This window comes from Orycteropus afer, unplaced genomic scaffold, assembly GCF_000298275.1.
Source record: "Orycteropus afer afer isolate SDZICR_OR568_19922 unplaced genomic scaffold, OryAfe1.0 scaffold00001, whole genome shotgun sequence".
Lineage (NCBI taxonomy): Eukaryota > Metazoa > Chordata > Mammalia > Tubulidentata > Orycteropodidae > Orycteropus > Orycteropus afer.
Genome location: NW_006921588.1, coordinates 19559831 through 19573208, shown reverse-complemented (window position 1 = coordinate 19573208; position 13378 = coordinate 19559831). Strand labels below are relative to the sequence as shown.

Below are 13378 nucleotides of genomic sequence, written 5' to 3'. Positions count from 1 at the left end.
AGTGGCTCAGCCTCAAAACTCACATCAACACATCACCATGGTAGGAAAAACTGACAGACAAGTTTGTCTCCCTGTTGGAAGCCTCTCATACCACCCTTACCTGGGTCCTTGTGGCTGACTCCTCCTCTGTCCGGATTCCTGGGCCTTTTAATCCCCTTCCTCCTGCTCTCCCACCCTACTGCTTTGGGCATGCCTGAGTTTTCTCTCCTCACCTGGACCCCTGTGGCTGACCACTAGGCTCTAATACAATATGAGGACAGGAACAAGAATTCTATCTCCAACACTTAGCACAGTGGCTGGCACAAGGAGATGCTGAATAACTTTTGTAGAATGCTTGAATAAGATAGAATGTATAATCAAGGGAGGTATATATTCTGGAGGTCAGCAGTCCTCAAAGATGTGAAAAAAGGAAAGTTGAGAAGAGGATTTGGGATTCTGTGGTGGGTAAGGGATAGAAACAGAAGCCAAATTTCCAGGGTGAGAAGTGCAAAGATGGTGATAAAAAGTGAAAAAGTCAGGGCACTCTTTGGCGTATATGTTTTGTAAAATAAAAGAAAATTATAGGATAATATCTCAAGAGAATACTGCTCTTTAGTTTTAGGATGAGGAGAACTGTGAAGAACATCCAGAGAATAAGTACCTTACCAGGAACCACACTAATAAAAACTGACTGAACCAGTACTGAAAGCCATCTTCTGATTACTAATTCAGTATTCTTCCACTACCCAGTGGCACTCTAGCATTTTAACATTTGCCCATTTGTTATGCTGCAATGAGTACCCTGAGGTAATTAGCCAGTTGTTTCTTTTTTTTTTTTTTTTTTTAGCAATGTCATGAGTGTGCAGTGTGCACCACATAAAATAATTCCTTGTTAGTTGAGTTTGTAAAAGAGCTTAAATTAAGATAATTTTTTTTTTTCATTAACTTTTTTATTTTATTTTAATTTTATTGTGTGTTGAATTTGGTTTAGTTTGGTTTAGGTGCAAGTTTGCAGAGCAGAGTTTTTTTTTTATGTTCAACATTTCACGTACATTTGGTTTCCCTCCTCAATTACCATACCCAGCCCTAACCCACTCTTCTTCCCTCACTTCCCAGTAATCCCTCTACCTCCCATGCCCCTCATAGTCATGGACTCCTGTGTGTCCTGCATTTCTTCCATGCAAATGTTGCCTTTCTGGTGCCCTGTGGTCAATTGCTCCAAGGGATGCATCTCCATAGAGTGTGTGGGTGCATCACCCTGGGTTTAGTTGTCTGCCTGTACGTCTCATTTATTATTGAGCTGAGAGCCAGCCCCTGGGAGTTAGTTTTATTCCAGGCTCAAAGTGTATCCCGGGGCCATTGGGGGTCCCACCAGACTCCATCTGACCAGTAATTTTGGTCATTACTGTGTTTTGGGGTTTTGTTCCATGTTTTGCCTCTCACTCTAGCCAGGATTTCAAGTTTTGATCCCTTCCCGAGTGGTTGGCATTGGTAGCTGGGCACCATCTAGTTCTTCTGGTCTTGAGGTCCATCATGTTCTAGGGCTGATTGTTTCCAAATGCCCTTGGTTTTTGCACTCTTCTTTGCTTCCAACAATAGGAGACCATTACCTGCATCTTAGATGGCCACTTGAAAGCTTTTAAGACCCCAGTCGCTACTCACCAATGTAGGTTGTGGAACAACATTTTTATGTATTTTCTTGTGCCAACAGAGTCTGGTGTCCCCCAATACTATGGTCTTGAGTTGGTAGATCCATTGGACCTGTCTCCCACAGTGTCTGGCTGTCTATGAGGAATTGCTCTATGTCTGTCTTCTGTTGTTTCTGTAAGGATTGTGGTTATTTTGTATCACTGTTATCTGTGCAAGATCAGCTTTAGCTCAATTTGTCCTCGCTCTAGAGTATAATCCTGTTCACTGACCCCCATGTGATCTTCTCAGATGTTTATGTATTTATCTGTAGCCTGGTGTTTGGTGTTAATGGTAATGCAGAATTGTGGATATACTGGTATTAGCCTCTGTCATCTATATATCTTATGTGCACAATTCAGTGTCCTCCCTTTCCCTAATGTTATCATGGTGGTCACAGACTCTTTCCATACCATCTCTCTCCTTACCCACCTCAGCATGTAGCCCCCAACTAGCCTGAAATTATTCCCTCCCCACCCCAATAACCTACAAAGTGAGTTCTCTTCCTTAAGCAAACCTTTCTTTGTCTTTTTATAGTAACAGGCTCATACAATATTTCTCCTTCTGTGATTGACTTATTTCACTCAGCATAATGTCCTCCAAGCTCATCCATGTTGTGAGATGATTCGTGTATCCTTCACTGTTCTTTAATGTAGCATAGTATTCCATTGTGTGAATGTACCATAATTTGGTGATCCATTCATCTTTTGATGGGTTTCTGTCTCTTTGCTATGTGAATTGTGCTACGATGAACATAAGTGTGCATATATCTGTTCGTGTCCTGCCTCTCATCTCTTTAGGATATATTCCTAGTAATAGAATTGCTGTGTGAAATGGTATTTCTATTTTCAGTTTTTTTAGGAAATGCCACACCGTTTGCCACAATGGTTGTATCATATTACAATCCCACCAGCAGTGCATAAGAGTTCCAATCTCTCCGCAACCACACCAGCATTTTTTTTTTTTTTTCTGTCCTGTTGAATTTTGCTATTATTGCTAGGGTGAGATGATATCTCATCGTTGTTTTGATTTGCATCTCTCTAACGACTAGAGATTGTGAGCAATTCCTCATGCGTTTGTTTGCCACCAGCATATCGTCTTTAGTGAAGCGTTTGCTCATGTCTCTTGCCCATTTTTGAATTGAATTGTTTCAATGGTTTCAACTCAGCCTAACTGTTTGATTTTTATAAGTAATATTTCTTTTATCCCAGGCAGTTCACAAGATTCTTTCTTTGTCTTTGCTTTTTGAGAGTTTGATTATGACATGCTTTGGTGTTTTTCTCTTGGGCTCTATCCTCTATGGGCTTCTTTGAGCTTCTTGGACAAATATCTTTTCTTCCTTCATAATATGGGGAAAGTTTTCTGTTAGTAAGTCCTCCACAATTTTCTCAGTGGTTTTTTTTCACCTCTTCTTGTTCTTGAATTCCAATGAGGTGTGTGTTTCTTTTCCTGTCGTTCCATATAACTCTTGGGTTCTCGTCATTTCTCTTAAATATTTTTTCTGATTTTTCTTCATACAGGCTGGTATCAAGAAGTTTATCTTCTAGCTGGGAAATGCATTCTTCAGTCAGTTCTAGCCTATTCTTTTATGCTTCCATTGTGTTGTGTAATTCTGTAATTTTGGTATTCATCTTCTGGATTTCTAACTGCTGTTTTTATATGAGTTCTGATTGTGTATTAATCTTGTTATTTTGCTCTTGAATGGTCTTTCTGAGTTCTTCCAGGGTACTGTCTGTGTTCTTCTTGATTCCGTTTGGAGTTTCCTTAAGCTCTTGCAGAGTTCTATAAACATACCTTCTAAATTCTGTCTTGAATAATTCTATTGCCTCTTCTTCTTCCACATTTAATGAGACTTTTGTTTGGGATTTTATTTCTATTGTCTTATCCTGGTTTTGTTTGTTTGTTTGTTTGATTTGAGGTTGCCTGTTGTTTCCTAGACATTTTGAAGTTGTCTTTAACAGTTATGTATTAATTTGTTTTGTCTTAATTTTATGATTTAATAGTTTTGCAAAGGTGGAGCTGGTGTATTTTATATTTTGGTCATTAATTCAGGTGTGCTAAGTTGCTCTGCAGTTTCCTTTGTGATGATGGAATCACTGTGTGGAATGTGGATGCAGGTCTCTTTTCATTGTGAAAGTGGTTTAGGATTTGAGCTGGTGTTGTGGTAGCTTAAAGTAGTTTTTCTATTGGATGAGTCAGGAGAGGTGGATAAAGGAGGAAGAAAGAGGAAAAAAAAAAGAAAAAAAGCTCCAAGGCACCAGTAGCCATTTGCAGGGCTTTGCGTATGCTGCTAATGATGATGTTATACTTTTATTCAAAGGCCTGCAGCTCAAGTTTGGCAAAGACCCCAATGGTTAGGGGGCCACCACTTTCTGCCAGGTTCAGACAGTCGCAAAAACCCTATAACCTCCCCCTCCATGCCAAAAAGCTGTCCTGGAAAACTGCCCTGATCCCCGCCACGAGTTTATCCCAGGGCCCACCCCCTTGCGGTGTGGTCCCCTCTCTGCTCCCAATTCAGTGGCATCCGGAGCCAGAGGGGTCTCTGCTCCATCCCAGTGGTCCCAAGTTTACTGATAAAAGCAGGTGCTGAAGGTAGATCCTTGGAATGGCTGCAAGTCCTCCAGCACATTCTCTCCACTGCCCCAGGGAGCCTTCTCGTGGGCCAGTCAGCACTTCTCAAGGCAGGTTTGCCTGTTTATTCTTTCTGGGTGATTACACTGCCTCCCCCTCCTTTGTAATCCTGCTCTCCTGAATTTGGCATACTCTGACTTAAAGAGCTGTTCAGAATGCCAGAATCCCATTGCACCTAGTTTTTCAGGCACTAAGATGCAGAGGGAACTAATGTGTGGGCCACAGGTAAGACACTATCTTCCCAAACCCTCCCAGTTGTTTCTTTTAACTGGTGCCCTTTATTCAAAAGCTGGAAGAGAGAATGAAACAAGTGATCATATTGTAAAGAGACGTTTTGAAACAGAAAGGAAGGAATTTGACATTGTGTGTTCTGCATGCTCTAGATCTGTCCAATTAATTGTTACACATATTATCTGCTCAGAGTGAAGAGGGCGTGATTATGTGTACTGGGCAATTTGATTGGGAGTCAATCATACAAAGAAACAACAAAACAATCCAGATTTGAACTGTGACAGAAGGATCGGAGAATTTAGTCAGATAGAAGAGGTCAGGAAGATCATTAACATTAGAGTAAATCTCCTGAACAAAGAAAGGAAAACAAACATAAATAAGAGGAAAAAGGAGTAGAAAAAGATCTGTCTAGAATAAGTACTGAGAAAGTGAAAGAAATGACTGAGGAAATGAGGTGAGGGCAGGTTATAGAGGACATTGCTTATCAAACAGAAGCATTTTAATTTGTATAGCCTTAATGTAAGAATCGGTATGATGATTCTCTCTATCTACATATTGATATTTTATCCTTTACATTGAGGAGCTGGTTTGGATACTGTGAACTTCACACACACACACACACACACACAGAAAGTATGGTCAGGTGACAGGGTTTGCCCATGATATTTCTTTTCTTTCTTTCCATAACTAGTTATTACATACTGACTTTTCAAATGAATATGGAAGCACAGCTGTAAGTGTTGATGGTATTGCAGGCTAACAGTGGATCAGGTCAACTTGCTTGGGACCCATGAAAATACATATAATTAGCCAAAATTTCCATTTGCAAACATTATATTGTATTCTCTTTTGGCTTATGCTGGAACAGCATAACCACTATCACAGTACCACCTGGGATACAGCCTCCTGAGCCAAAGATAACATCAAAATGTGCCCAGTCTGAAATCAATCTGTTACCTGCTATCACAACTGTCTTTAAAGTGGATAAACTGTTCCCTTATTTCTTTCTCTGTCAGTTTCTTACATCTTACTTTTTTTTTGCAGTTAACATCTTCCTAGCTATTTATTCCATCAGTGATATATTTTTAAGGATAAATTGTCTAGATATATTATGACCTTGAAGAAATACAAAATCTATACAGTTCATTTATTTTAAATATTGTCTATTTCTGCATATACAAAACCTTACTTATTGACACAATATCTTATGATGTGAAGCTAGTAGTAAGTCAATAATATTCATTGGTTTGGTTAATTTTCATTGTATCTAAAAAGTCATAGTAAGATACATTTTATGCTAATTTCTATACAAGTTATCATCCTTATTAAGTGTAGATAAACTCAAGATTGATAAATGAAAGATGGACACAATTTAGGTGGATTCACAGCCTACTAAACAACTTTTCCAAATGAATATTTTAAAAAGAGAATCAAAGTCACAGTGTTGGTACAGAGATTATGGATAATAGTTCTTCCTAATGTTTTTGTATATTCCAAATATTTCTCACTGGGCTTCTTTTTAAAAATGATTTAATGAACATTTTCAAATATATATAAAAGTAGCAAGAATACCATAATGGACCCCATGAACCTAAATTCACGTATTTTTATAATATATATGACATCTAATCCAAGGAAGGATTGTTCCTGTGAAACAGTTTCTTATGTATTGTGTTCATTTTAAGGTTATTGGAAAACCAGAGGATCCATTGTGATCCTTTAGAACTTAGAATCAATGATCTCCTTAATGTTCCTGTAAACCTTGCTTGTGGCTCAGTGTTGTACCATTAAAATTATATAAATGATACACATTGAAATTATATGAAAATAATATTCAATGAACATACTTTGGGTTGGACACTATTTTAAATCTTGGAGATTCCGAGATATACTAATCTCTGTCCTCCAGGGTCTCACAATGTGATGATGGAAACCAATAAGGAAATAAATTACTACTACACAGTATTCTGGGTGGGTTAACAGAGATATTCACAGGAAGCCCAGAGGGGATTTCTCAACAAATATGTATGTGCATTCCTCACTAAACTATAATTCTCTTGAAGACAAGGGCTATGCACACAACACATGGAACTATGTTTCTCCCCTGGCATGAGTTCAGAAATCTTGCTTTATTATATGTTGTTGAATGGAGGGCAGCCAGGCTAGTAGATAATCTGGAAACCATGTCTGCTGGGGAAGACTTTAACTAACTAGGAATGTTTAACCCAAACGACAGAAGATCGGAGAGAATATGCAAAAGCTAAACTATTTCAAGGATTGTCATATGGTGGCAGGAACAAATTTATTCTCTAAGATTTCAGAAGGAAGAAATGTCAGTCCACTCTTGCTGAGTCTGGCCTCTGCAATGTTAATTGTATTATATGTAAATTGTATGCAAGCTTCTTACACACAACACAGCCTTAGCATTGCTGAATAAGGAAAAAAGCATAGGTAAAGCTAATTGCAGTAGTGAATATTAGAAATAAGTTGTATTACAGTTTTTCAGTTATGTTACTAACCTTGTTATCCTAACACTCATGCTCTGTAGTACTCATGATTAGCATCTCAGAAACAAATTAGTATAGCTAAAGATAATGTATATATATGAAGTTCTTAACTGAAAATTAGAATTACATTCTTGAATATGCATTACAAATTAGGTCATCTTGATCACATCCCAATGAATTAGTTGATTAACAAATCATATCAACATCTATTTTATGAAAATACAACCCATGACAATATCACTCAACAAATGAATTGCAAGCCAAATATCCTGACCAGAGTACCCTAAACTCCTAGATCTTTGAGTGGCACATAGGGGCACAAAAAATGACATGATAAACATGCCATCAGAACCAAACAATATTCTTTTCATCACAAAAATAAACTCAATTCCCTGTTTTCAACTAGCATTTCTATATACCTCTTCAGACTAAGAGGAGGCCCATTGGATTCTTAAAGGTTATCCACCGAAAGGCAAGACATTGGTTCCCCTGTCAGTAGGATGCCAAGGAACTGTGGGCTCAGGCCTCAAGTACAGCAGCATGTGCCCCATGCACACTGGTTCTGTGAGGCACATCCTTGTTACTCAGGATTTACCCAAAATAAAACAGTATGACTACTTTCCTGCTTCCTGCTCCTTCTCCAAAACTTTATGGAAAGTCTCTACTTCCATAATCCCCTATCCCTCTGGAAAATGCTTTCATTTGATTGCTTCAGTAAAGAACCTTCAACAAAAGCATCAATCACTGTCAGGCTTTCAGAGTAAAATTACTGTGCAATGAGCATGTTGGTCAGATGGAGATCGAATTGAAATCACAGAACTCATCTCAGTTACCTGGGCCCATTCACTTCCCAGTATCCTAGGATAAATTTCAAGTGTTCTTCTCACCCCGCCTCTTTGTATCCAGCTAGATTGAGGCTGCCATATAAAAATGGGCAGGCTACTGCTTTAACGCTGAACTTTTTGATGCTGTTTATAATTGCTGTTAGTAATAGGTCCTATAGAACAATGTCAGATAAAATCACATATATGTATTTGGTAAATGTTCATAAAAATTTACACAGGAAAGATTGAGTTCTTTAATCGTTGGATTTTGGAAAACTTGTGATAGGTAACTAATCACAATGATCTATCTAGTCCTTTAAAGGGAGATATAACCACAAAACCAATCTGTGGCTTTACAAACACCTTTTGCCCCTGTCCAGCATGATTAAGCTTGTGGAGCTGGAAGTCTAGTTAGCTCTCTGACCAATGAATTCAAGAAACTATTCCACTCACACCCAGTCCTATTTGGTAGTAATAACCAGGGAAGTGATCGTTTATCTAACCTACTATTTATCTAACCTGCTTCCACAAAAAATGAATGTAATATACAGCTACTCTTTCACAAATGCCTTCCCTAGTCCAGTCCTGGCTGGCCTGAAATTCTGGTGCAAAAGTCCTAGCATGCAAATAGTCGATTGATGATCAGACTCTCTTTATAGTTTTTAGAGGGGTTGGAAATCTTTTAAAGTAGTGTTTTATAGGATTTTTATCTGGAAAAAAAAAAAAAAGGTTCACTGTTACTTTATTTTAGCTACAGTGGTTAAAAAGGAATTTTCCCTATCCAGAGCTATTATTTGAAGACTTACCATCATTAACTGATCTTAGAAGGAATATTCACTGTATTCAGCCATTTATTCAGCCAGGAAATATTTTTATGATCCGTAATATGCCAAGCACAATGCCAGACACTGAGGATAAAAGGATAACTAGGTGGAAATGATCCTTGCCCTCAGGAATAAAATGTAGCAAATGGAATAACTTAGTATCTTGGAGATTCCCTCTACCATCCCCTTAGAACCATCTACAATTAGTTCTTCCCTACAGAAGATGGCAGGAAGGAAAACTTAATCTTTCTTGGAACAACACAAGATCATATCAAAAACAGTCATAAAGCGGCCTTCTCATAGTAACATCTTTTAAAAGCTTAAGTAAGAAATAAATGGATTTCTTGCCTTTAGTGTGATGTTCATGGAGCTGAAGAAGTGATTTTAAGGATTCAGCATTCTCAAATTCCTGAGTGTTGTGGAGGAAATCTTCAGCCTCATCTATTTTAATAGCAAACTGCAACAGAAAGACAGGGAGAACATTAGGAAAAAAAATAAAGATCAGTGTGTTATTTTGGTAATTAGTAGATGTTTTTAGTGGATTTATGACCTATATTACTATGTGCAGGAGCTCTCGTAGTATAGTGCCTAAGGCACTTGACTGCTAACCAGAAGGCTGGTGGTTCAAACCCACCAGCCACTCCTCGGAAGAAAGGTTGGGCAATCTACTTCCGTAGTGATACTGCCTCAGCAACCCAAGGAGGGGTAGCTATGAGTCGGGTCCGACTCGATGGCACATAACAACAACAACTACTATGTGTGTGTTTGTGTGAGGATGTGTGCTTGCATGTAGTCAATGTACAAGGTGCCAAGGCAAGGATTTTCTTTCCCTTCTTTGGATCGCTTTCATATCTGGAAAAAAGTCATGTATGCTGATATCAATCAACTTGTTGACTATACAAATGTCTATCAAATGTTTTAAACCGCAATCACTGTGTTTTATGTAATGAATATGGTCACTTCCAACATTCTAAGGCAGCTTGTAAGAAAATAGCAAGAAAGTTTGCTAAGAGAACCAACAAAAGGCTGGCTAAAGATAACCTATATAATAATAAGTAAATTTAATTAAGAATTTATTTAAAGAGAAGGATGGAATATAGTTATATTTTTGCATGTGAAAAATGCATGTTGCAGAATAATATGTAATCTACTCCTATTTGTTATAAAGCAAGAAAAAGTGGAAACATAACAAACAGTTACTTCAGGTTACTTCTATGAGAAGGAATGGGATTAGGCATGTGGGAAGGAGATGAACTTTTAGCTCTGGCATCTATAATTTGTACTTTTGTTTGCATTTTTTAATCAAGAACTTGTTTATGCATTACTTATATATATATAAATAAAAATAATATTAGACACAGAAAAAATGAAAAGTGGGAAATTTCTCCTCTGTTTCAAGGAAAAAGCATAAGAAATCGAGCCCAAGATGATAAGAAATATGACCCAACTCTGTGTTGATCCATGCAAGAGGTATGAGGGGGAGAGAGATGTTTGAAATCCTCAAGGGAATAATCTTAGAAATAAGCTTAGAAGGGGAAAAAACATATTTTGTTATACTAGTACAATGGCTGGGCAATCTACTTCCGTGGTGATACTGCCTTGGCAACCCAAGAAGGGGTCGCTATGAATCGGGTCCGACTCGACAGCATATAACAACAACAACGACAACAGTACAATAGAGCCATAGTGGTAAACTAGTGTTATTTTAGCACTAAGATTCAAGAGTAATTCCTATAGTGTTAACACAATGTTTTGGTCAACATAATCACCTTTGGATTAGGGTTAAAATATACTAATTAAAGCAAACTTGAATATTAGTGAGAAATCTATCAAAGCCTATCACAGTGCTTATCTTCTTTTTCAAATTTTCTATAAACTCTTATCTTTGAATTCAGCACTTTTCAATATTTTTATATAACTACTTGATTAACATAGGAGCTCTGGTGGCATAGTGCCTAAGGCACTTGACTGCTAACCAGAAGTTTGGCGGTTCAAATCCACCAGCCACTCCTCAGAAAGAAGATTGGGCAATCTACTTCCATAGTGATACCGCCTCAGAAACCCAAGGAGGGGTCGCTATGAGTCGGAGATGACTTGACAGCACATAACAACAACAACAACATTTGATTAACAAGATCTACGCTATTTTGATTATTACAGTAGTGTATAATATCCAGTTATAAATGGCATGAACTATGAGACAGCCCAATGAGCATGTCCATTTCTGGAATGCCAAGGAAGCTTCTGCCATTTTGTCACAAAAACCTGATGGAGACCCACCACTGTCACCTAAGCACTGTTCCTAAATTGTAGTACGGTGTTTGAGAAGATAATAACCCAACTGGTAATTAAATCTGTAAGCCTGAGTCATTCTGTAATAATTATCAATCATGCAATAAGTAAGTTTAGATTTCTAATGAACCCGCACATGAATATAGTTCAATAAGGGGGTCATATCTACACATCATTTTCATTTCTCATTCATTCCATTTCTAATAACTGCCTTTAAGGATCTTCTCTGAGGAGACTCTTCAAAGAGAAAAAAACCTCAAATAGGTAATTTGTGTTTTCCTTGTAGAATTTTACAAATGTCTTGGAGTTATTGTATGACATATATTTTATTAAAACATATTAAAAATAAATACATAAGCAAACAATTTTTTATTCAGAGAGCTTCCTGAAGTTCTGTTAACTTTTATCTTGTGGAAATTTTTCCTTCACCTATAAATTATGCTTTTCTTCTTTCTGCAGCTTGTACAGGATAGAAATGACAACATGAGGAACACTCCATAGACTTGTAATTTCACCTTTGCTTTAAGATCACAAATGAAAATACACAAGGGGAAGGCAAGAATATGTAGGAATTTGCCTTGAGCTTAGTATGAAATAATGTACAAAACTGGAAGCAGATAGAAACAAACTTATCACTATCCAATGAAAGCTAACTAAAATGTAAGAATTAGGTTGCTGGATTATTTTATGGTTTAACTCAATATTTCCTTTCCTTGGTGTAATGCTAGAAGTAATCTACTCATCATGGAGAAAATTAGATTACCAGTAATGAAACTATACAGTGAAAAACAAATATTGGTCCTAATATCAGAAAAAAGATAATGTCCTGTTCTCAAAAGAGCTGAGTTGTAAGAGTGGGTGACACCTGTATACCACTTACTAAGAGAATAAACCAGATGTATCTATAGTTTGGCCATTGTAGGTACACATTAGCTGGTTTATTTCTTTTCCAGAAAGAAAACTATTATGGAATTTTTTCCCAAGATGGTCTGTAAAATGAATTGTGAGTTTGACTTCAGTGTTCAAATTGTGCAAAACAACCATGAAAATTACTATAAGGTATAAGGTTTATTGCCCTTTTTTGCTTTTAAATAAGCTTATGATGCATGAGATTGTCTACCCCAATTTTTATGTTCTATTACTAATCTTATTTCTTTCATTATTTTGGATTTAAGTATTGAATTTCAGTTTGAAAATGTCATATTTTTCAAACCTAGTGCTTTATCATAATGAAACAGTACTCTCACATCAAAATGAATGTACTGCTACTTGACAGGGAAGTTAAAAGTGAATTTTCCAATAACTGTCCCATACCAAATCTTACACCTATGCTGATAATGTTCTTTGAGTCTCACATTTTAAAATTGGAAACCTTAAAAGATCACAGAACTCAAGAAAAATCATAGGAGGAAATGACCTATTCAGGGCCAGGATTTCTCCTTCCCTTGTATTTTAATAAGCTCAAACTATGGAAATATAACTATGCCTTAGGAAAATACTATAAAATATGTTATGTTTACAACAAAATTGTTCTATGGAATATTGTCCTATTGCTTTTTTAAAACCAGCAGAAGAAATTTTATATGTCAACTTAGCCAACAAACATTCTGCATTTCCTAATAATCCTGTAGTCTGGGCTAATTGTTTAATTTAATTATTACATTACTATCTTATAAAAAGAGAAATCATAATGACTTATGGGTAAGAGTTTCCATTTTTACTTAATTTACTTAATCTTAAAGAAGGAAGATTGGGCAATATATTTCCGTAGAGATACCGCCTCAGAAACCCAAGGAGGGGTTGCTATTAATCAAATCGACTTGACAGCACTGAGTTAGTGTTTTGTTTTTTTGAATTATACTTAGTTTTTGTTTGAAGGCCTACATTAATAGTATTAATAATTTTATTTTTTTGACAATCCAAAATTTTATTGCATCTGCATTGGCTATTCTGCCATTCTTCGAGCCTGATTACAATGCCTATTTGTGGGAATAAAACATTTTCAGGAGTGCTGACATTTGCATTCACCAGCCTCTCATCAGAAGGAAGGTTGGGCAATCTACTTCCATAGTGATACTGCCTCAGAAACCCAAGGAGGGGTCGCTATGAGTCGGGTCCGACTCGATGGCACATAACAACAACAACAACATTTGCACTGATGTGGAGAAGAGAGTTCTTTGTAATGCAAACCTCCAATGCATTTTCAAAAAATTCAGAGGTCAATTTGAGGAGCTCCCGTCTTCTTTCAAGCATGGAGACCAGGGCTGCCCATGCTTCACCCAATGTATTAGCCATGGCATCATAGACCTGACTCAGGTCCTTGTTCTCTTCAGCTGTCTTGTCTGCTTCCTGGAGGAGTTCCCAGACTCGATCTTCCAGAGCCTAGGTCCAGGAGAAAAAAGTC

The 13378-nt window shown here is 37.2% G+C and overlaps 1 protein-coding gene across 1 annotated transcript in view; it reads right to left on the bottom strand.

Moving 5' to 3' along the window:
- The window catches only part of CCDC141 (coiled-coil domain containing 141), a 301605-nt gene that overhangs the window by 219458 nt on the left and 68769 nt on the right, over positions 1 to 13378 (bottom strand). Inside the window, exons 3-4 of the mRNA XM_007936905.1 lie at positions 13165 to 13356; positions 9031 to 9139 (exon numbers count right to left, since the gene is read on the bottom strand). Of these exons, the coding sequence (XP_007935096.1) occupies positions 9031 to 9139; positions 13165 to 13356 (301 nt within the window). The remainder of the gene's footprint in view (positions 1 to 9030; positions 9140 to 13164; positions 13357 to 13378) is intronic.